Source organism: Catharus ustulatus, chromosome 7, assembly GCF_009819885.2.
Source record: "Catharus ustulatus isolate bCatUst1 chromosome 7, bCatUst1.pri.v2, whole genome shotgun sequence".
Lineage (NCBI taxonomy): Eukaryota > Metazoa > Chordata > Aves > Passeriformes > Turdidae > Catharus > Catharus ustulatus.
Genome location: NC_046227.1, coordinates 15207949 through 15230349, shown reverse-complemented (window position 1 = coordinate 15230349; position 22401 = coordinate 15207949). Strand labels below are relative to the sequence as shown.

Genomic DNA, 22401 nt, shown 5'->3' with positions numbered 1-22401 from the left:
AGAAAAAACATACACATGCTTATCCAGTCCCCTCCTTTTCTGTATTTCACATAGGAACATTTTCAACATCATAAACTTGTAATTGCTTTAAATTTATCATCATCAGTAGAATATATTAAAAAAAAAAAGTGGTCTAATACACAGACAACTGGTTTCCTGAGGAACCAGTTAAAATACAGAGTTCTGTTAACCTGGCTCACGTTGGACAGCACCAGGCTCCTGACGGAATTAACTCCTCCAAAGGGAGCTGAGCAGTTAAATCTGACTCCCTGCAAAACCAGGCACAGACAGATGCACATGGCAGGGTGTAACCCTGTGATTCTCAGAGTCCACAAGATTAAAATAAAGGTAACTGCTCTCCCAGAGGATGCTAAAAGCCTGGATTCCCTTACCTGCCCCTTTGGTCGGTGATTCTCCAGTGAATTATCCTCTCACAACACAGCTGACAGCTCCACAGAATAGTGGTAACTGGGGAGAATTACTCCATAATCTACCATTGCAGAAAATGGTCTCTAATAATGTTGCTACTATGAGGTATATCTCTGTCTGTAAAATCTCTGCTATAAAGTTTCTGAAGTTTTTTCCTTGGCTTTTGTGGATTTGTAATGGTCCTGTTGGCTTCATTTTAATACTAACAGCCTTACAGTTGAGTCTTTTTACTCTTGTACTCCTTACCTTTCACTTTTTATTAGCAAAGAGCAAGCTTTTAAAGAATAGATTTAGTTTTTCAGCCATAAAAAAAGATAATTTCAAGCTTCCCCACACACCTCCCTTTAAAAGCTTGCTGCTGAGTCAAGCAACTGCATACTTTGCCCATACTTCAGAGCAACTCCTGGCTCCCAAGTGACCTGCTTCCAGTCTCAAGTCTGCCCAGGCTGGTTTTAAAGTTAATCCTTAATGTCCATTAGTAATGGCATGACCTTGGTGTGGCATTTTGGTGGTACAGTAAAACACCCACATAATCACATACCTGTCTCTGCTGCGTCTTCCTCTGAAACGCCGATGTAGTGAATGCTCACAGTCTTGCTGCAAAAAAGCCCCAGTAAAGGCTGCAGTGAGGAAAAGACATCAAAACACAAGGGAAACAAACACAGGTTCTGTAATTATACTTTATTGCAACTCTGATGCTTTGTCTGCTCCTGGAAGACTCCTTTAGCTAAATTTGTTTCAGGCTTTTTTTTCCTATACCAATTAAAACACAAGAAGCATGTATAATTTTCTTATTATTTTATTGAAAAGGTACATTTAAAAAAATACACAGACATCTTACTATTATGGATTGCTGATAGAGATGCTCTAAAAGTTAATTCTCTTTTTTTCTTTTCCTTTCTTCCACCTGTAGTCCCCATTATCACATAATGACTCCAGTCTGAGCACTGCATATTGATTCACCTTTATAAAAGGGTTGGGGAGATAAGAAGATAGGTAGGACATTACTGCAATATATTCAGTAAACAGAGAATATGGTCAATTATAAATATTTTATGTTCTGTACATTATTGCATTAGGGAGCCACAATGTTATGCAGCATCATTACAAAGGAAACTAGTTAGAAATTAAGAAAACAGGATATTTACGTACAAACACATGGATCCATTGTCTTCTTGAGCAACGCGTGTGAGCCGTGGCAATGTGCAATTGAAAAGCTTTTTTTCTCTTTAAACATTGCTTAGCAACACCAGTGAAGAAACAACATAAATAAGTTAAATGAAAGTAGCAAACAAGCAGTAATCTTAACTCTATGTTATATGGCTTTCTATTTTTGATTTCTCTAAATAAAGTATGACACAAAAGAAATAATTAAAAGCTTCAGCATTGCATTGCTTTCAAACATTTGCACAGAAACTAAAAGTATTAAAATCAGACATGGTACATCTGTAGTACTACACAAGATACACCAGTACTGGGGTCTAGGACAGCACAAAATCCCTGTCAACAAGAGCACACGAAAAGAATGGATGCAATTCTTTTTTGAGATGTTATCTGCAGTCACGCATTTGGTTCATCTGCCTTTTCCTTTTTTCCATGTTAGATTACACCCTGTTGCTTTTCAGAGAAGTATTTACATAGGTGTGAGTGAGGAAGACCCTAGTTTTCAAGTCTGTCAGGAAAATATTTTATGTTCCTTGATTCCAAGGTGCATCATATAAATTGAAAAAATAAAAAAGAAAAAAATGAATAGATGCATGAATCTTTAATGGCATAAATTTTATGAGCAATTTAATTTTTAAGCAAATCACACGATCTTGTTAAAAAAATAGATACAGAAAGAAGACAGAGTTGTCTAGACTCCAGAACGCAGTGCCGTCAGTGATGGATTTTATGATGTGGTTGGATGAGGTGTCACGCTGGATGGCATTGCAAAAGAGAAACATTTTAAAATTTCAACCCCTTTCCTGCTTTTCTTTACCCTTTGTACTGGCCACAGTTATCTGTTTTTCACATCAATAAATTAGTATGGTGCAAAGAGTATGGAGGCAGGCGTTGCCCGGATGGGCCCGTGGGCTGGCCTGAGCAGAGCTGGCGGAATCGCTGGTGCCTGGAACAGGGATGCCGAGGGCCGGGGAGGCAGGGACAGAGCTGATGATACAGCTGCAGCTGCAGCAAGAGGAGATGAGAGGAAAGCAGGTGCCAGCGGCTTAATCATGTCCTTCTGGAATGCCAGTTTTGCCTGGAATAAAACACACACGCACAAGCAATGTAAATACAGTGTTCCCACTGCCCACTTTTACAAGAGGGAAAAAGTGAACCCTGCCACAGGGAACACTGTGGCTTCTCACAGAAGCCTCTTACCAGCTGCTTAGAAATGTTATCTGCACTGTCCTCTTACTCCCAGGGCAATGAAAGCAACCAAATCCTGTATTTAAAGATAAATCTCTGGAGCCTAGAGTCCAACACACTGATGTTTAGAAGGAAGAATAACTTGCAAGTGAGTAACATCATATAAACTATAACTGTGCATGAAATATTAAAAATACCCCCGTGATTAAGACTTCAATATCAAAAGTCAAATTTTCCACTTGCAAAAATGAATTATATAAAAGTAGAGTGGACTAGATGGGAAGATCATATTAAGCCAGTCAGTTTTGCACCTTCCAATGCAGACTTGCTCTTTTCAAAGTAGAAATACTATTTAAGACTGATAGAAAAAATATTTTTTTTCTGAAATATATATCACTCAGTTTATATCTACAAGTGTTGCTGGTGCTTTTGGTGAAACAGTTAATCAGAAAAATATACACCCATATCTATATCTCTCACTGAAAATGGCTTGCACTACAATCATTTTGGAAGCAAAAGTGCTCATGTTCTCATTTATAATTGGTGGTCTCTCCTTATGCAATAGATTATAAAATGATGTATTATACAAGTGAAGATTAGCATGGGCAGAATCTTTTGAGTGAGAAGACTTAGAGGAAGCCTAAGGCATTTTCGTTTGTCTCTAAACAATTACAAAGACATATCAATGTTTTAGCATTTACAGGCTTTTCACATGCTCTCTCTTGCCCACACACATTTGCATCTGTCTCTTTCCAACCTGTAAACTGTTTTTGTGCCATAAGTGGTAAGAAATTTGCTCTAATGAATACTGGCTGTGTCATGAGCAAATAAACATACAAACTGTGCTGTGCCAAAGCCAGCCTGAACTTCAGCTGCAGGTGGACAGCAGGACCAACTTGGGGGATTCCTGGGAATGCAGGTGGGTGTGGAATGCAGGGATTGGCTAGGGGTTTGATACCCAGTGCCAGACATGGCCTGAACCTACAGGCAGTCAATTCTCCTAAACATCTGATGGCTCTTCTGACCAGCTAATAGATCCACACAGCATTCTGTTTTGCTGTATGCAGAGAATGAGCACTAGTGTTTCTGTATCTTAGCATCCTATGTCCTTTTCCCTGACTGCATCTATCATAACTTATCTCAGCGTTATCTCAGGTGTGCAAAAAGACAGAGTACACCCATTGCTGCCTTCAAAGAGAAGAGCCCTCACCCAGCAGAGCCAAAACCTTTCCATGGGGCTCATGGTTCATTCCCCATTCCACTGATTATTCCCTTCTTCCTAGCAGTAAATAACACTTGCAGTGCTGTCTGCATGCCTTGGACTGGGCAGACAGAATACATAACTATCCTCAAATCTCATTCCTGTGTAGACTCAGCCTGCGGGGGAAGAGAGGCTGCAGAAGCATCAGGTCTGTCATGTTCCTGTCTCTGTGCAGTGGGAGTCCCCAGGGTCACAAATTCACACAGACAGTGATGAGAAATAAAAATACTTACTGCTAAAATACTTGGGTTGCGCTGCAGTTTGTTGTAAGGACTATATTTAGGTTTCATAGGCTTTCCTGCAACTCTGTCCTTATGCCTTCGGCTGGAAATGTGCTGAAATAAATATCCTCACATTTAATTAGCTCTTTAAACATTTCTCGGTTTTGAGTTTGAAACTGATTTATCAGCAGGATATGCCTAGGCTCCTGTTTGTAAGATAAAGTAGGTTCTTTAGAGAGAGCAAAGATGAGTTCTGCTAAACTAAACATAAAAATTTGGAGCATATCAAATAGAGAATTGAAAACTAATCAAATACAGCATATTTTGCAATTCAAGACAGGCTCTACAAATTATTGATATTTTGGTTAGTATTTCCTTTTTCCACTTGAGGAGCTTTAAACCAGGCAGAGCTGTAGGTCATAGGGACATTCAGAAGTAAGAGGTAAATTTTCATCTCACTGATACTGTTCAGTTGTGTAAATAATTCAGTATTAGCTGAAGGAAGAACCAGTACCCGGGGATATGTCTACACATGCAATTTAATATTATGTTAGTGCTACTAAAAAACAGGGAATGAGAGAACCCATCCATGCAGCACAGCACCATCCAGTCAGAGATTCCCATTTGGGGATCAGACTCACTGCATTTGTATGGGCACAGCTCTGAACCCAGGGCTAATTGGCTCAGACAGAGAACAGCTCCACGGGCACACAACAGCCACATTGTTAATGATAATGTTGTTCTACATTATTCAGAGGTATCTACAGTATTACCCTACTGGTGATTGTCCCAAACCAATAGATTTGACTCATGTTTTTCTTCCCACATAGCATTAAACATTATTCCAGCAGACTGAAAACAGCACCAAAAGACGAATTCAGAATTTCTTATAGTTAGGAGAACAAGGTTCAAATATCTATCTTGAACCACAGAAAACTTTTAAATGAGGTCTTCTGTGTGGTTCATTAATACTGACATCTCTGCTTTTACAACTATCTAAGCCCATTTTTCCCAACTGAAATAATTAGGTGAACTTGACCTCTGATGAAATATTTAGAAACAGTTGTGGGAAGACAGATAAATGCTAAGTTCATTCAGTATTGACCAACACATCTTCACACAGCCCTACACTGCACCTACAACCTTGCAATGCAACTTCAACCAACAAAGAGCTCCAGATATAAGCAAGTTACCTGCTTAAGCTGAATTTCTGAATTAACATGGACATCACAGATTTCACAATGGAACGTCTTGTTCTGCAGTCCTGAGCCTTTACTGCCATTCTGCACCTTCATTCGGGATCCAGGCCTAGGGTAAGACTTGATGGGACCAGCACCATTCCGAGCTTCCACCATGGTCTTGTGCTTGGAGCCTAATGGGCAAGCAGATGCAGGTGAGTTCATGAGCAGCAGCACAAAACTCCCTCAGCTTTGGGGCTTTGTGACATCTATCTTCAAGACAGAATGGCTGAAGTCACCACAGACTGGGACTAATGATCACTCCTGTTTCGGTCAGTGTAGCTCTGCATCCTTGATTTAAGGGCAAGCCAGAAGGCTTTGTGCAAAAAAGGGAACAGCAGGCATTCTGGACCTCGCTGTTAGGGGCAGTGTGTGACTGGATGGCCAAGTGTTTGCTGATTTTTCTTTTGCCAGATTCCACAGTGAATAGCAGAAAAGGGTATTAGCCAACACTGGAACAGGAACCACAGCAATCCCTCAAAACCTGCCTAGGAACAGGAATACTTCAATAAATATCCTCTGTTTTGGAAGAAATGGTTGTTTTGCCCACTTCAAAAATGGATTACAGCTGTAAAACCAGCTTCAATGGCTTGTTAACAAGCTGTACATCACCAGCACACCATACACAGAGAGAGCACACTAGGGATTGCTGCTTGTGGCCCAAAAAAAGACACATATCTAATCTTCAATAACCAGAAGATTCTAGGACATCTGGGAAACCTAATGAGCCCACCCTAAAATTATAAAAAATATCAAATAACAAATAAATTACTGTAAGTTTTACCGGTAAAATAACAGCAGATACCAATGACAGTGAGACAAAATATGAAAGAAAGAGAACAGTGACATTTTAGAAACCTGAAGTGTTATAGCAATCACTATGACCATACTGTGATCCTCAGTGTGAAGGTATGGAGGGATCTGATTCGTTGACATGAACTGTAGGGATTTTGTCAAGTAAAAATTTAGAGAGTATGTAAAAGACAGTTAAAAAAATAAGAGAGTGTTTTAATAGAATATAAAAAACACACAGGAAGCTGCCATTAACAGGACTGGTTTTGTAACTTGCTATTGTAAATCTTAACTAAAAGATGCTTCAGTCAAATGTGGCTACACCCTGTTACACTGAATTTTAAAAATGTTAACACACAGCTGACTTGTACCATATGGATACTCACCTGTATTGTGGGCTTCTAGTTGTGAAAGGGAATTCACAGCCACTTTGCATAATGAGCAGTAAAGTAGTTTTTTGGCTTTTTCCTCTTCTGACTCAGTAACTGTGTTAGCAGCTCCATTCGTGCTCTTGGAGGATGAGGCAGGTGCTGCAGATGCAACTCCAGGTTTGGGAAGAAAAGAATCCACTTCTGTATTGGACTGCTGACTTGCACTGCTGGGTTTTTCTTTCCCTTTGTCTTCTAAAAGAAATAAAATATATATGTTGTTGTTTTATGCCACACACACAAAAAGCATACAGTAATAGTCCTGTGGGTTTAGTAAACATAACACAACAGGGGACTAATTTATCTAATTTTATAAAAGAGAGTAGCATCCTTGAAATCTTGTTAAAAGTCCTGCCATGAAATGTGTGTAATTTGACAAAAGTGGTGATTTTCCTGTTTCTAAAGTTACCAGTGAATACCAATGAGTTCCCCAAATTCATGCTGGCTGTTGTTGCTGTTGTGCTGCAGGCATAGCCAGTTGCTTGGACCAGGAGCCCAAGCAATCCCAAAGGAAGCCAGGTTAAGGACTGGACAGGACTCAGAAGAAACAAGAAAGACTTTGCATTGGGAATTAAAAAGTATTTCTCGAAAGCAATACATTGGCCTTTGGAAGGGCTCAGGTTTCTCAGAGTCACTGGGAGGACACTGAGAGGCTCCAGCGCCATCCTGACACACATCCTTCATTTCAGTTCCAGGAGTTATGGTACTACACATGAACACAGCTGCTAATATTGTTAGGTTTTTCCAATAACAATTCCCCATATATCTGTGGATCAGATGGCTTCTGTGTGCATTCAGTGCATTTCTGTATCACTTCACAAACATGAGTCAATCACCTGTGCCCCTACGAGACAGGTAGGCAGGTATTTCTTCACTTCGCAGATGGTGATCACAAAGCAAGAGATGAAATGTCCCAGCTGTGCCTACAGAGGAACTTTATGCCAGAGCCAGTATTCAAATGCTCCCTGCTTACATGCTGCCCTCAAGGGCTCACTGCATTTGAAGCTGTTCCACTGCAGGCCTTGTGACCACAAGCCATATTAGCTGCCAGCAGTAAAACAAGCTCTGTCCAAAACAAATACGGGATGGGAGGGGGGCAGTGCAGTGGTGCTGGTGTGAGCAACCCCGACAAAACAGACATGAGAAACGACTGTCACTGAACAACTGCAATCAAATCTCATCATCTAAGCAAGTACAATATCTACATAAGAGCAACCTCCCCATTTGAAACCCATGGCTTAGTTTGAAATAGGGTTGAACTGACTTGAAAAACTAGGCTCTATTTGGAGCATTTATTTTTTAACATGGACAATTGTACTTTATGTTTACAGCTACCAGACTCTGTCTTAACATGCCTTTGTGTATCAGGCCAAGACTGTGCTACCAAGAGCTCTGAAAACAGGATTGTACCCACTCAAACACTTGAAAGCGTGTATGAACTATGAATAGCCTTTCTGAAACTAAACCCCCATGTGCTGCTGGCACATTTCCCAGAAGTGCATTGCAGTACATCAAGTTTAGATTATTATAAACCATGAGAAAGAAAATTCTAATTAAAAAAAACCTATGGTTTTTAAAAAATAAAAATAAAAATACTTTGAAATTACACAATATAAACTGTATTAAACATTGAAAATAATCAAGTACAAAGACTACTATTATGACCAAATTAACATTAAAACCAGATTCTGAAGGTATTTTGATTGACAAAGTGTGACAAAAGAAACTGATGTTAAATTGTACTTCATAGGCTATTCCATTTTAAAGTCTCCATAGTAATACATCACATCTGCAAAAATCTAGAATACTTTATATGACTTACGAATCTTCATAAAATACAGTTTCGATAAATAGCATTTGTTAACATTGTAAATTAGAGTTTTCAATACGGAAAATTCTCAGAGGTGCTAACATCCACAAATGAAACACACTGAACAGCTGTCATTTGCGAATTTACATCGGTGAAAAATAGAATTGTTGTTGTTTTGTTCTATGCAATATTATGCCAAACTGCAAAAGGCATAACACCAGGATATATGTGAACTAGAGTGGAATAAAGGAAGGTTCTACAGTATTTTGCATGTCAGGCCTTAAAGGAAAAATACACCTACAGAACTGCAAGCTGGATATTAACATATACCAATTACACTTCTAGTTTGGCTTTGGGGTTTTTTAATGTCATTCCCCATGTATTTTTTTAATGGAAGCATAAAAATTTGGTGCTTTCGAAACACCTCCTGGAGACAGAAATCATCACCTCTGTGCAACAAGCACAGTGCTTACCCTCCTGCCCACAGCTCCTGCCTGCACTGATATCACTTACCACAACAAGAGGGAGCAGACTTTGTTTAGCCATCAAATGTCTGTGGAGAAAGATCCCAAGATATGGAAGAAGATCCATATTACCTGGGCCACCAATTACCATCCCAGAGTGATGGTTTTCCAACACTGAATTTAACAGATGATTTAATAAATTACAGATTTCATTTCCCACTGCTCACTTAGCTAGCCAACAGTTGATGTAGCATGTTGGTTTTTATAATACTGCCCAGATTTACAGTGTTCTCACTATTCATATTCCAACAGTTCTAGAGTATACAACACGTAACACACTAACAAGAAAACTTCTGCAAAACTAGAGAGAAGTTACCAGCATGCAGCTGGGCTCAATTCTGCCAGAATCGCAGTTTTTGGAAAGAACCTCAGTTCACAGAATAATTCCATCATTTGGAAAGCTTCCTGACACAAATAAGCTCTTCATCGATGGAGATGTATAAGGAGAGACATACGCCCCTCTATGAATTAATGTTTCCTTCCACCCTTCTGAATGTTTAATGCAGAACATCTTCAAAGATCATAATTGTAAGGTTATTATATGGTTTAACTCCCACAGAAAGCACACGGAGCTAAGTGCGTATTTGTCACTGCAGTGGGGCCAGAACTGCATTTTCCTGGCTTCTAAAATCAGAAAATTGCGCTTTTCCAAATGGGCTTTTGATAACAGCTTATTGTTTCAATCCACAGAATTCAAAACACCATTACTTACAGTTTAATGTTTGAGACAGAAATGCCAACTACTCAACAGTACGAAGCACAGGAAATGCAAATTGCATATATATATACAAAGCACAAAGATGATTTATTTATACTTATAGCACAGAGCTAACAAATAATATTTGCATGCAGAAATCAAAAAATATAACTTAATGGCTGCACTCATATCCATACTTCCACACTATCATCACCTTATAAAATACATGTGAATTCTAAGATGCAGCTGTAGGACTGCAGTCCTCTTGCTATTTCTGAAGGTATTACTGAGAATAGGCTCAGATTTACTCTGATCTCCACCTGGGTTGAAACCAAGAGAGCCAGGTGGAGCCCAATCAAGTGCAGGGGTGAGTCCATCCCACCCAGACCATGGGCACACCACTTCTGCTGCACAGCTTAGCAGAGCACAGCTGGAAGCATGAGACCAGGGCAGCACCAGCCTAATGCCTGAAGGCAGTAGCTGTGATTCAATCTGCATCAGGGTCAGGTTGAAATGCTCACACCAAAACTCATGTGCAAGAAGTTAATTTAAAATCTAATTTGTACTGTTTCCCTATGTTCCTTTTCCATACAGAAAAGCCATATTTCATGTATCTTAAATTCCTCTCTTAAATTCCAGAAAAGTAAATTGATGATTCAGGTTCTTACTGAAGCCTGAACTTATTTTGAAGTAGAGCCCAGGGAAAATAACTAAAGCAAGCTAATTAAGTATTGCTTTGGGCTCAGTAATATCAATGCTTTTCTCACCCATTATATTGTTTTAATTCTGCTTTGAAGTTGTTTTCACATATTTCTGCTTGTTTGACTCATGCTTGTGTCAGCACCATGTTAAAACCCTAGACTTATTTATCTGATCAGTACTGCCTCATTTCAAGTACCAAAGTCAGGACACTGCAGAGCAACACCTCACAGGTTCAACCCTACAGGTTGTACTGCTTCACTTCTACAGCTGAAGTGGCTCACTGACCTTTGCAGGTCATGCCACTCTTACTACAGCTGCTGTGGCATAGACCATAAGTCCTACCCATTAATAGCATTTTTTCTTTTTTTTGAGTCAGAGTGATGATTTGGTTCACATTAGAAAGAACAGACTTCTTAAAAAAGGACTGCTTGGTGATCCTGAAGATTTTCAACTGATTTCTAACTGTCACTTCCTATGGTAACTAAAATCAAAAGTGATTTCTGAAAGTAAACATTAATATTTTATTTTTGGAATACTGAAAGTGTGGTGCCAGTATTGGCTTCTGATAGCCTTGAGATCGTAAGTTGTGCTACAGGGAGTTGCCATTAGTTTGAAGTGTTGATTTTGGGGACTAAGAGAGAGTTCGAGGGAAAGCAAACATATCTCCCACACTGGTAAAGCTGTACTGAGTCAAACAGATTATCAGGTTCTCCCTGTAAATTCAACATCTCCATATATGCCTGTGAATATTGGGCTGCATTAAACAACCTTTGAAGCATACAGTGATTACAGAATGGGAAAAGGAGAACCTTGAAATTGTCAGAGTAGTAAATGTTCTTTCCCCAAACAACTGTGTAGGAAAGGTAAAATCAGTTGCATTAATTACACCAGTAGACAATCCAAGAAATTTTGCTGACAAGCTTATCAGGAAAGCTAAATTAGCATCCATAAACACAAAGCAAAAATTTGTGTGTTGAAAAATAAAATTCTCAGTTTAAATTTGCCATGTTAAATACTTGACACACTTGAAATAAATCTAGAAAGTGACAAATTTAATTACATTTTTCCCACACTTTACAAAATATGCCCATTGACAATGCTGAAGATAAGTGAGTTACTTGAACAGTTAGTCAGTGGTCACCAGCTGACCTGTTCTAAGCTTTCTGCACAAAGAAGTTGTTTCCCAGACCAAAGGATCAGTTTAAGAGCAGAGATGACCACTGCAGACAGGTGTGAAACCACAGAGAGACACAACAACCAGTTACTGACACAGGCACCACTGTGGCAGTCAGACTTCTCACAAGTGCTTTTCTGTTTTTTCAATCCATCACAGCAAAAGAGAAATTTCTAAAGGTGAGAATCAAAGAAGCAAGTTTTACAGCTGATTGCTGGGAACTCTTCACAAATAGGTCCAGGCAAAGCAGGAAGCTGTATTGGGAGCTGGTTTCAATGGCTCTGTGTGTGGTAGGTGCAAGACAGCATTTGAAAGTGTATTACAAAAGACATACAAAGATATGGAGAGCTTTGAAAGTGAAGACCATAAATCTAGAGAGTGAAAAATCAGTACCACTGAAATACTGCAACAAAATTTACAGGATTTGAAACAAAAACCATTAAAGTAGAGAGATCACAGTCAAAGAGATAACAAGCCTGGCTGAATGTAATTAAGGGAGATGTTAAGAAACTACAACAAAACATAATCAAGATGGGGAAAACCTATTTAGTCACAATGTACTTGTAGTACTGCCTAACCAAACCTTAGAATCTACCCTGGAGCACAGGCCTGGGGATAGAACAAGGACACCCACAAATAATTACACTGGAAACAAGAGCTGCTGTACATCTCCTTGACCTGAAGTAAGATTTAAAGGGAGGAGATCATCAGTGAATAAATTACCAGGATAAAAAAGCACCTCTGTCAGTGTATTAGCAGAAAAGTTACTGAATAGAAAGTCAGACAATAGCACCAGTAAGAAAAGCAAGTTTCAAAACACCATTCTTCACAGAAAGCATTTTCCTGTGTTTCACAATGCTATAGAGGAATAAACCACACACACACAATTAGCTGTTCTTCTTATGATGGAAAAGATGAACACTTTGAGTAATATATGCCATAAAGACAATAGCAGGACAGCAATTACATTACTAGTGGTCACAACCTTTACAGATTTATAAGGACCCTGTCCTGCATCTCAGCACCACTCACAAAATCCCTCAACAAAACAAACAACAATGAGCATTAGATTATTTCTTCACACTCATTAAAATGGAGGTAGCAAACTTGTACAAGGTATTTCAAAATATTTTTGTTCTAGCTGCACATTTGCTGAATAATGAGACTCTAATGGCTGTCAGACAAAATACCTACTTTCTCACCAGTTGTGCAGTCTACTGAGAAATGAGGCTGAAAAACCCGTAGGGCTCTGTTCTAGAAAAATTCCACTGCAAACCTACATGCAAATCAGACAGCACAGTGTATCTATTAACCCTTTGGTTACTTTTAGTTTTTATAAATTTTTTTTTTCTTGTACTTTAGGCCTGTATGAAAAAGAGCTACATTTTATATAATGAAGTAAGTCTGTTGACACATTCTGAAGAGAATAAATTTTTGTTTCTATACAAAGATGGGAGAAAAAATGGAAGCTATAAATATAAAGCGTTTCCTCTCAAACACAAATGTGCCCTCAAATAAGCTGCAACATATTTTCTCACGATACTGAAGCTACATCAGGAAATGTCTGGATGGCTGTGCAATATTAGGTGAACTTGGTAGCTAGAATGATTATTTGATTAACTGCATCACTACCCTCCAACAGGCTGAACCCAAGTATCTTTTCACTTCAGAAGTGTTGCTTGCATGGTTATGTTACAGCAGTGATGCTGACAATTTCTTAGATATTTTATTTCTGATTTGGCATACCAAAGGCTCTTACAAGGGAACCTGCACTTACTTCAGAGTATGAAAATATTTGTGCTGATCAGAATAAAGATGTAATGTTAAAAAAAGTTGCTTTTGCAATTTTGGTTGGGTTTAATTTTTATGAAAGTGGACTGATGAGAATTAGAAAATATTTGGAAGTACATGTAGTTCTGCAGGTGTAAAACCTTGCCCTGCAAAATCTATTCCTGTACCTATTTGTACACCTTCCTGAACTGAAAGCTCCTGCTGCTTCAATTACTGGGTTGTCAGAGGTGATCCTGCTGTAGTGCCTAGGATTTTTAATCAATTACTTACACATTTGGAGATTCTTAGGGAATTGGTTTAGCTCGGCTGTCTAGTGTCTGTTTTACAAGACAAGATCAAGAAAAATCTGTGTGCACTCACCAGCAGGGGAAGAAGAAAGGATACATTGGCACATACATATAAATCATATAGTAAAATAACGGCACAATTCTTGTGTATTAACAAAGGGAATACACATTTCAAAAGCATCTTATTTAATACTTCAACACAATGCAATTTCTCAGTGCAAAACCTAGAGGAATAAGAAGGGTTGATTTTGCACTGTTAGCCAAAATGCAGAAGTGTATGTAGTATGTCTGGAGAAAACAAACTTTGAACACTCACTTAAGGCCATTTGCATTGTGTCTCCATGTCACCTGCTGATCTTTAATGATATCTTACAGAATGCATGTTGTATCAGATTTCTCCTAATTTGAAAAAAGATTATTACAATTTCCAGCTTCCTCCTCCTCCAGGTTTTTGACCTAATAGGGTGAACCCGTAACTGTGGCAAATGCAGCAGATTACTTCTGGAGAAAATCAACTTGTCTACAAACACCAACACATAGCAATTTCCTAGTGTACAATGCCAATATCTAATTTCTCACTGACATGTTGAAAGGTTGGGAAAACAATCACTAGAAGTTTGTTCATAAAACTCAGCAATATCAGTAGCACTACAGTGCTTGCAACTGAAAACAAGGTGGACCTAAAAAACAGCTGGCAAGTGTGAATGCTAATTTGAAGAGTATTCATAAAGTGAGATCATCCAAAAGCTCAGTCTTCCTGAGTCCTGTTGCTTTATAGCCGGGCATATTTATTTTCATCTTTTCTGAGCTATGCCAGTCTGGGCTGGAATAGGAAAATTTGTGAGTTGGAAAATTTTAATATAGTGTGAGCAAAGCTTGAAATATAGTATAAGATTTGCTATTGCAAAATATGGCTCTACTCTGGGTGAAAGCAAATGGTTTTTGCTAGCTATAAACTTACGTTTTTCTGACATCAGACATCAATTATTTTCAAAATATTTTATACTCCCATTGCAAATTCTGGTACATCTATTTCTGATGTCCTGGAATGCAAACTTTCTATAGTATTGTACTGTCTTTTAAACTTTTTAATAATGTAGGAATGCTCGGAAAAATAACTTTCAAAGATTATAACAAACATACAATATTTTGCCCATAGACCCTGAAATTCTGCTTAGTCTCAGTTCATCATCTCAGCTGTAAAAATAACATTGGCTCCACTATTTATGAATCTGAAATATATTACTATCAACATATTTCACTTGCTGCTTGTGCAAAACAAAAATCTTAAAAATCTATGCTCAGATGCTGAAGCACTTCGGAACTTAATATGAAATTTATGGGCATCTAAACAAAAGAATCAAGGAGAACTGACACACTCTGCAAGTAAATTCTTGTGGGCCTGTGTCTGAACTACTTTCTTGGTTCTTGCCCAGGCAGAACTGCAGTTAAAGTCAGCTATGAAACACTTGTCTTCATTTCAGTTAAATGACATTTATAATTGTGCGTTCTCACCCACTTCTGTAGCAGGCTTGCCTGAGCACTGTGAGTATTCAGTCATGCCCTCAAGATTTGACAAATAAATTGCATTTCAGATATAACTTGTCTAACCAACACTGAAATATTTTCACTCTCCTTGAAAACAAGTAATAAGGAAATAATGAGTAGCCTAATGTTTGTATAAATAATTGTTCTACTATAGGAAATTAAGTATATTTCCCCCTTCACTGTTGAAACAGCATTGGTCCTTAACCATTCTTTTCTATTTGGACACTAAATTAATTCAAGGATTCAGAGAAAAACAGAAAACTTAAATTTTGTAGCTTCAACACAGCCTTAAACTTCGCACAACTGAACACAGAGAAAACTTTATTCAGCTACCAATTGTATGAATAATCACCAGAATCCTGTTATTTATTTTCTGATACAGTGAAAAATACATATCTGTATTAGAATTGCCTTATTTCCTTAGTCTTACTGCTGCTTCAATAAGTGTTGTGAAAGTATTAAATACAATTGAAATAATTTCTCCCAGGGTTGTTAAAAAACCCAACAGAACCAGCAGGTGTCTTTTTAGCAAGTTATATTATTTCATACTCAGTATCATTCCATTATCACCATCATCCTACTAAAAAAAAAATCCTCTTGTGATATTCAATAGGTAATTCTATATTCAACCATTAAGAGAACAAACAAGAAAAACAGATGCCTGATTTCTGAGTACAAAAGAGGTGCTGAAAGATTCAATCTATATGAAAGGATTCTTTAAATGATGACATACATCCAGCTAAAAAAACTCCAGCAGCTGATAGCATCCCTGGCCCTGCTGCCATCATCCAGCACCATCAGTAGCATCAATTTTGCTGGGCCAAATGCCTGCCTCTACTTCTCAAAGAAAGAACAGCTCTGTATCATTTTAAGAACACTAGTAAAAAAATGCTATGAAATTCATGTTTTTAGAACGTGAGTAAGTAGAAATACTAGAGATATACAGTTTTACTGATACAAGACATGAGTGCTCAGGCACAGAGCAGAACACCCAAAATAGTCTTATTTTACCTTACAACATATTTTTGATACCATGCTTATACTTATTTTACTGCAGGAAAAGCAAAACCTTACCATTCCTTCAAAAGAAAATCCTGGTTTCATATATTTGTGATTGCTATAACCGGAGAGAGAAAAGTTTGGCCTTTTCCAGTTTGAACAAGAATTGCAACAGCTCATCAATGTACATGTGTCAGCTGCAGAGCTTGTTTCTCAGTTAATGGCACCTATAATCAGTTTTCAGTAGAGGTGCAGAATTTGAAATGTGCTAGCGTTATAGACAGACCAAAGATTTCCAGGAGCTGCCAGGAGCTTATCAACAGCAAAATGTTGAATATCCCCTTCTGAAAAGCATGAACAGTAAGGCTGTCAGGGAAGAAAGTATTTAAAGATCCCAATCTATTATAATGATTTCCTGTTAACAGACTTTGACTTGCTAATTTTTCTTTTGGCTCACCTTTCATGCTAAGAGCATAAACCAAACAACAACTTCCTGAAAGAGCTGCTGAAATTTCCTGTCAGAAAATGCCCAGAAGCTATTTACTATTAAATCAAATACAGGCATTGCATATGCCATGGATGTAAGTACAAATATAGTACTTCCAAGAGTGATTAAATTATGTGCATTTATTAATAATATTTTATATTATCTATTGTAAAAGCACTGTGGTCAAGCAGAAAATTCTATACTGTGCCATTACCTCTGTTTTGGGGGTAGAGTTTCGACAGGTGGCAATGTAGAAGGATCTTCATATGGTTGTGAAACACTGAATCAAAAGGGAACTAAGCTTACCATCCTTGGAGGTTGTAATGGGAAAATGCCCTTGAAATGACTCTCCTTGGTGGCTGAATCAGATTGAATTTACTACTTAGCTGACCGTAAATTAATACCTTTATCTAACAGAAATATGCCTGTGCTTAGCAGGCACCATCTGAATCCACATAAACACAGATGCATGGTTATTTTACAGAGTATAGCTTCGGCAGAATTCTTTATGTCATCATAAAAGCGAAGAACTGATGAGGCTCATCAGTAGCTTTTGAAGGAGGCCAGACAAGCACAAGCATCTTTGAAGGGCATGAGGCAGAACCTCTAAATAGGGCACAGTGACACTCTGGGGGACACCAAGCCAAATGTATCCTCCTCCTCCTCCTCTCTTAGAGCCTCTCCCTATCCCTGCCCCACTCTCAAATTCAACTTTGTCACAACCTGCTTGGAGTTCTAGAGGACTTTGGTACATTACACAAAACTATAAGATTGAAGAGTAATTAGAAACTCTGTAGCCTTGAGATTTTTATAGCGGCATCTCTGTGACAAATACACAACCTTGAATTTGCCAGGATGGATACACCACAGTTCAGCTGGGTAGGTTGTATGTCTCTGCCTCCTAGCTACTTCTGAAGGATCATATAAGAAACAGTTTATTTGAGCTATGTAAATAAGCCATTCCTCTAAAATGTGTGGGAAAACAAGGGGATAAATAGAAACAAATGTTATGGTGAAAAGGGATTTCGCTAAGAGATCTGGTATCATTTTTTGCATTGGTCAAGTAAGGAGTTGCATATAAAAAAGTTTAGAATTTAAGCACTGGCAGAAAGATTTTTAAAATAAGCAATGAGAGCAAGATGAGTAAGGGAGTGTGCTGATGGTGGACTCATGAAATACAAACTGAGCCCTCCACTGGGACATTTCACCTCATTGGTAGCTGATGAATGCACAGCACTGACAATGGGGACACTGGACAAATCCAACCCATCGAAAGCTTCCTGAGTAACTGTCATTCAACATGTTGCACGCTACTTAAGGAATAAAAGAAAAAAACAGTCAGTTTTGTTGTGAAAGCATCCACAGACATCCCTTGATGAACTAAAACCCACAGACAAGACTACAAGGTCAACTTTTCTAAATCTCATAAAGCTTGGAGTTGGCAATCCTGTCTAATGGGACAACTAATTACCATGTCTACATGACATCAAGTCATTTGTTATGTCCATCAACAGATCAAGGTTATTTTCCAATAATCTAGCTCACTCAGTGTCAGACACTGGTGCCACTGTCCAGCATGACAACGTTCCTCAGAATAACCTCCAGCTATTTTGAGTTATGCAGCTGTAACAACTGGAATAACTCTTACAGGACACACTTAGGATCAAGAAACCAGCAAAAAACTTTGCAGCCACAGCCCTTTCCCACCATTCTTGCCACACACAGCAGATCAGCCCAGGACTGCTCATATGCTGGAACATCATCACTGTGACCCTGTGCACTGCCTTTTGAGCTGTCCTGATACAGTACCCCAGAGCACAGCTGTAGTACAAAGGGTCAGGATTTTACACAGGTTCTAGAGCTTGGTCTAGTTAGGAGTGTAACATTCTCTGTTCCTGTACCAGCTGAACAAAATGGGGTTTCATAGAGTATCCAAAGGTTTATCTCTGCCTACTAATTCCCAAACAGCAGAGTCTTCTGCTCTTACTGCAATGAAGGCTGAACCTGAAATGCCTATACCTAACATTTCACAAACGGGCACAAAGCCAATAGACCATACAGCAAATGATCAAAGGCCAAAAAAAGATTACCTTTTATCATCTGAAATATGATTTTGACTCTTGAGTAGTTTAGTTGCATTTACTTTCCAATTTTCATATCAAAGCAAAATGCAAAGAAGTTGATACTACATCATTTGTATGCTTCATTTTGAACTATTTATTTTGATTTAGAAGTAAGATCAAAGAATTCATCTTTGCTTGATAAGTAAACAGTGACATTTCAATCCAGTCATTATCATATGCATTCCTGAAGGATTCATCACTGTAAGCATCTAGACTGTGCTGACCTGGGGTCACAGACACCATGTTCTATTGCATTCTTAGAGCCATATTTAAGCCACACTTCAAATATTCTAAGCTGTGCTGTGTGCTGGTAATTACCCCTGCCCTTTCCCAAAGCAATGCCATCCATATATACATATCCTTCTGTGCAGCCATCTCGAAAACCCTGAGCTTCCACTGGGAGGGAAGGGAATCTTTACCACTACACTGAGTTTGAATAGTTAAGCTTTGGTGGTGGGAGGGCTGCAGAGGTGGCTTCTGTGTGAAGCTGTCAGAAGTTTCCCTTATGTTTGAACTTGACTCACAAGCTTTTTGCTACATTTCTCTCCCCTGCCTAGCTGAGGGTGGGAGAGGTAGAGTGGCTTTGGTGGGCACCTGGCATCCAGCCAGGATCAACCCACCACAGCAAGAGCAGCTCCCAGGGCTATTAACACAGCTGTTCTGTAACCACATCTCAAAACAGCTATGAAAGAGCTTGCAGGGCCACAGTAGTGATTTTCTAGCATATAAAACTGTTATACAGCCATTACTGGACTTTTCCTGTGTGGCTTGAGAAACTGTGTGGGAGACAGGTTATGGATACATCCCCTATGGCCACCTCCAGTCTGCAAACACCTGTCAGGACAAGCAGAGATGGCCCAGCTACAGCAGGAGAGCAACATCCTTGTCACACAACCTGTGGTGATTTTTTCCTGTCTGCAGAGTGAATGGGGTAGGGTGGTTGTATTTACAAGTACCAATAAATAAGTATTTTTTGAACAGCAAGGAGTTGTGAGCTTAGACAATGAGATCACATAGCCTAACAAAGTTAGAGCGCAAACTTGTTCAGTTAAAGCCAATGGTATCCACTTAGGGTGCAGCCACCTGCACCATTCCTGCACTATGGCTTTATCATTATATGCTTGCTGATGATCAATTTACAAATGCCATTTCCAAGTCACACTGTATTATTAACAATAGCAGGGAATAACTCTCCACAATGTGGGCATGGTCATGCCCAGACCACAGTCACACCCTTCCATTTGGCTGAGGCCACTTTTGTCTACAGGAGCCCATGTTCTTCTGGAAATAGCCCAAAAAACCTTAAAGATTAAATTAACTTTTGTAGCTCTACCAGCAGCCACATTTCTCAAGCTGAAAGGAACAGCTGTAGAGACACCACTGCATCATACATTTTGAAAAATAAGGACTGGATTAATTTGTATTTTGCCTTTGATAGATTCATCACTAGCTGAGCTAATACTGAAATGATTTTTCCTTTTAGTACTATAGTGGTGACTTCTGACACGTAAGTGTTTTGGACTTCATGCTATGTCTGACTCAAAGAATGCATGGCTCTGTAGCAAACTTAACCTGACATTTTAGTTCAATATTTAACAACTGTTCTGTCTGGAGAGCTCCAAATCTTTCATCATTATCTCATTCAAAATGACAGCACATCAGAAAGGGTGCTACTCATGCCTGTTGTGCCCCTTTATTAGCAGACCTACGTAAGAGAATAATTGCAGATTATCATTTTACTGCTCCCTACCCTTTCTGCACTAACACCCATGGAAATACACAAATAAAAAACGATCACAAGAACTTGTAATTGTCTTCTCTGTTTAACTTCTCTTTCTACTCTTCCATACACTAGAAAAGGACACCAGAAATTATTTACTACTTGAGGAGAATTTCTCAGGAACTCTACAAAGTACAATGGCTAAACAACAGCTTCCCAAGTGGTGGAATTTAATTCTCTTCCATGATTTCATTTAGTTTACGTACTTCTAAAGCAATTTTTTCAGACCTACACACTTCCAACTGCCCCATCCTGGAGGCAGAGTCCCTGGTCAGTCAGCAGGTCAAACAAAACAGAGCTCATGTGGCAGCATCTTTCAGGATATACCATAAGCTAGGACTTCTACCTAAGTGCCAATTTTCATCAAACTTAAAGGATTTATAGGACTTATTTATAGGATCAAAATCTCTACATCTCCTTTTTTTGTTTTGTTTTTGAACATTAGGCAATGGAGTCAAAATTCTGAAGACACAGCCACAACACAACAAAAATAGGAATAGATAATATGACCATTTGCTCTGGAAATTGGGATAAATAAGAACACAAAGACACACATGAATTTTAGTATTAAAGATATTCTAAGGAAAATGAAAAAATTCCTAAAGAGTTAATATCCAGCATTAGTACACTTCTCAGAGAACAAAAGCAGTGTCAAAAAATTCAGAAAAAATGGTATATTTTAATTTTTGTTCCCAAGCAAAAAAAAAAACCAACCAAAAAACCCACAAAACAAAACACCCCAAAAAAACTCTTAAAAGCCCAAAACACTACTCAATGGTAACTTGTTGACTGCTTCAGTTGCAATAAGCATTATGTCAAGCAGATAAATGCACATCAAAGAAGAGATGGGCAATAGTATCTGTAAGGGAAAATGTAGGTGAACAAAACCATGGTTTGTTCCAAGTCTGGTAAAACCCCCAGCCTTCAAGTTCCCCACCTCTGTGACCAGCTTTCCTACAAACACAGAAAATTTGTCCAAGTTCAGGTTTTTTCCTCCCAATCATCCCATCCTCAATAAGTACAGCAGTAAGAGGCTGTGAGGAGCCCACTCTTCAGAGAGAATCCCACTGTTCTCCGGTTGGGAAGAAAGTGTTTAACTCAGTTGCCACTGGGATTTATTTTTAATGTAGAAACAGTTGCAGTGGTGTAATCCAAACAACACAGATGGCAATCTGTCTAATTTGTACAGAGCATTTAATAGCATAACAACGCATTGTCAAAACAGGGCAATTAAAAAAATATCAAAAGCAGGTTTCCCTTTTGACTGGTTGTATTATTTTATCAAAAACAGAATGTAGATCTTAGATACATTGCAGAGGAAAGAAAAGAATTAATGCAATTCAGACCTTACAGTCTGGCAAAGGAAACACAAAACAGCTCCAGATGATTTCTGGAACAGAAGGATGGAGTTTGAAAAAGAAGATGAAACTTTTGCTATCTGGACCTCAATGTTTGGCATTGGAGAGGGAGGGCATTATAAAATTATGTTACCACAGATGAACTCTTAACATGTCAAATCCTCTAAAATCTAAACTTACAGTAAATTCACGAATACAAGCCGCACTGACTATAAGCCGCATCTCTGGGTGTTGGCAAACATTTCGGTTTTTGTCCATAGATAAGCCGTACCCGAATATAAGCCGCTTTGTCGTTCGCAGCGAGGACCCGCGTGCAATTAGTAACAGAACCGCGGGAGGGCGGGGTTTACTGGCTGAGCTAAGGCTGTGCAGGCTCGGCCCGCTAGGGGCCGCTGACGGG

The 22401-nt window shown here is 38.8% G+C and overlaps 1 protein-coding gene across 7 annotated transcripts in view; it reads right to left on the bottom strand.

Annotated features, from left to right (window-relative positions):
• Positions 1-1212: 1212 nt before the first annotated feature.
• ZNF385B (zinc finger protein 385B) overlaps positions 1213-22401 on the bottom strand; it is a 154971-nt gene continuing 133782 nt past the window's right edge. For all 7 annotated transcript variants that reach the window (XM_042779465.1, XM_033065236.2, XM_033065234.2 and 4 more), the window contains 4 exons: positions 6680-6916; positions 5457-5635; positions 4276-4377; positions 1213-2671 (listed from right to left, as the gene is read on the bottom strand). In XM_042779465.1, the coding sequence (XP_042635399.1) occupies positions 2453-2671; positions 4276-4377; positions 5457-5635; positions 6680-6916 (737 nt within the window). In that variant the 3' untranslated portion in view covers positions 1213-2452. The remainder of the gene's footprint in view (positions 2672-4275; positions 4378-5456; positions 5636-6679; positions 6917-22401) is intronic.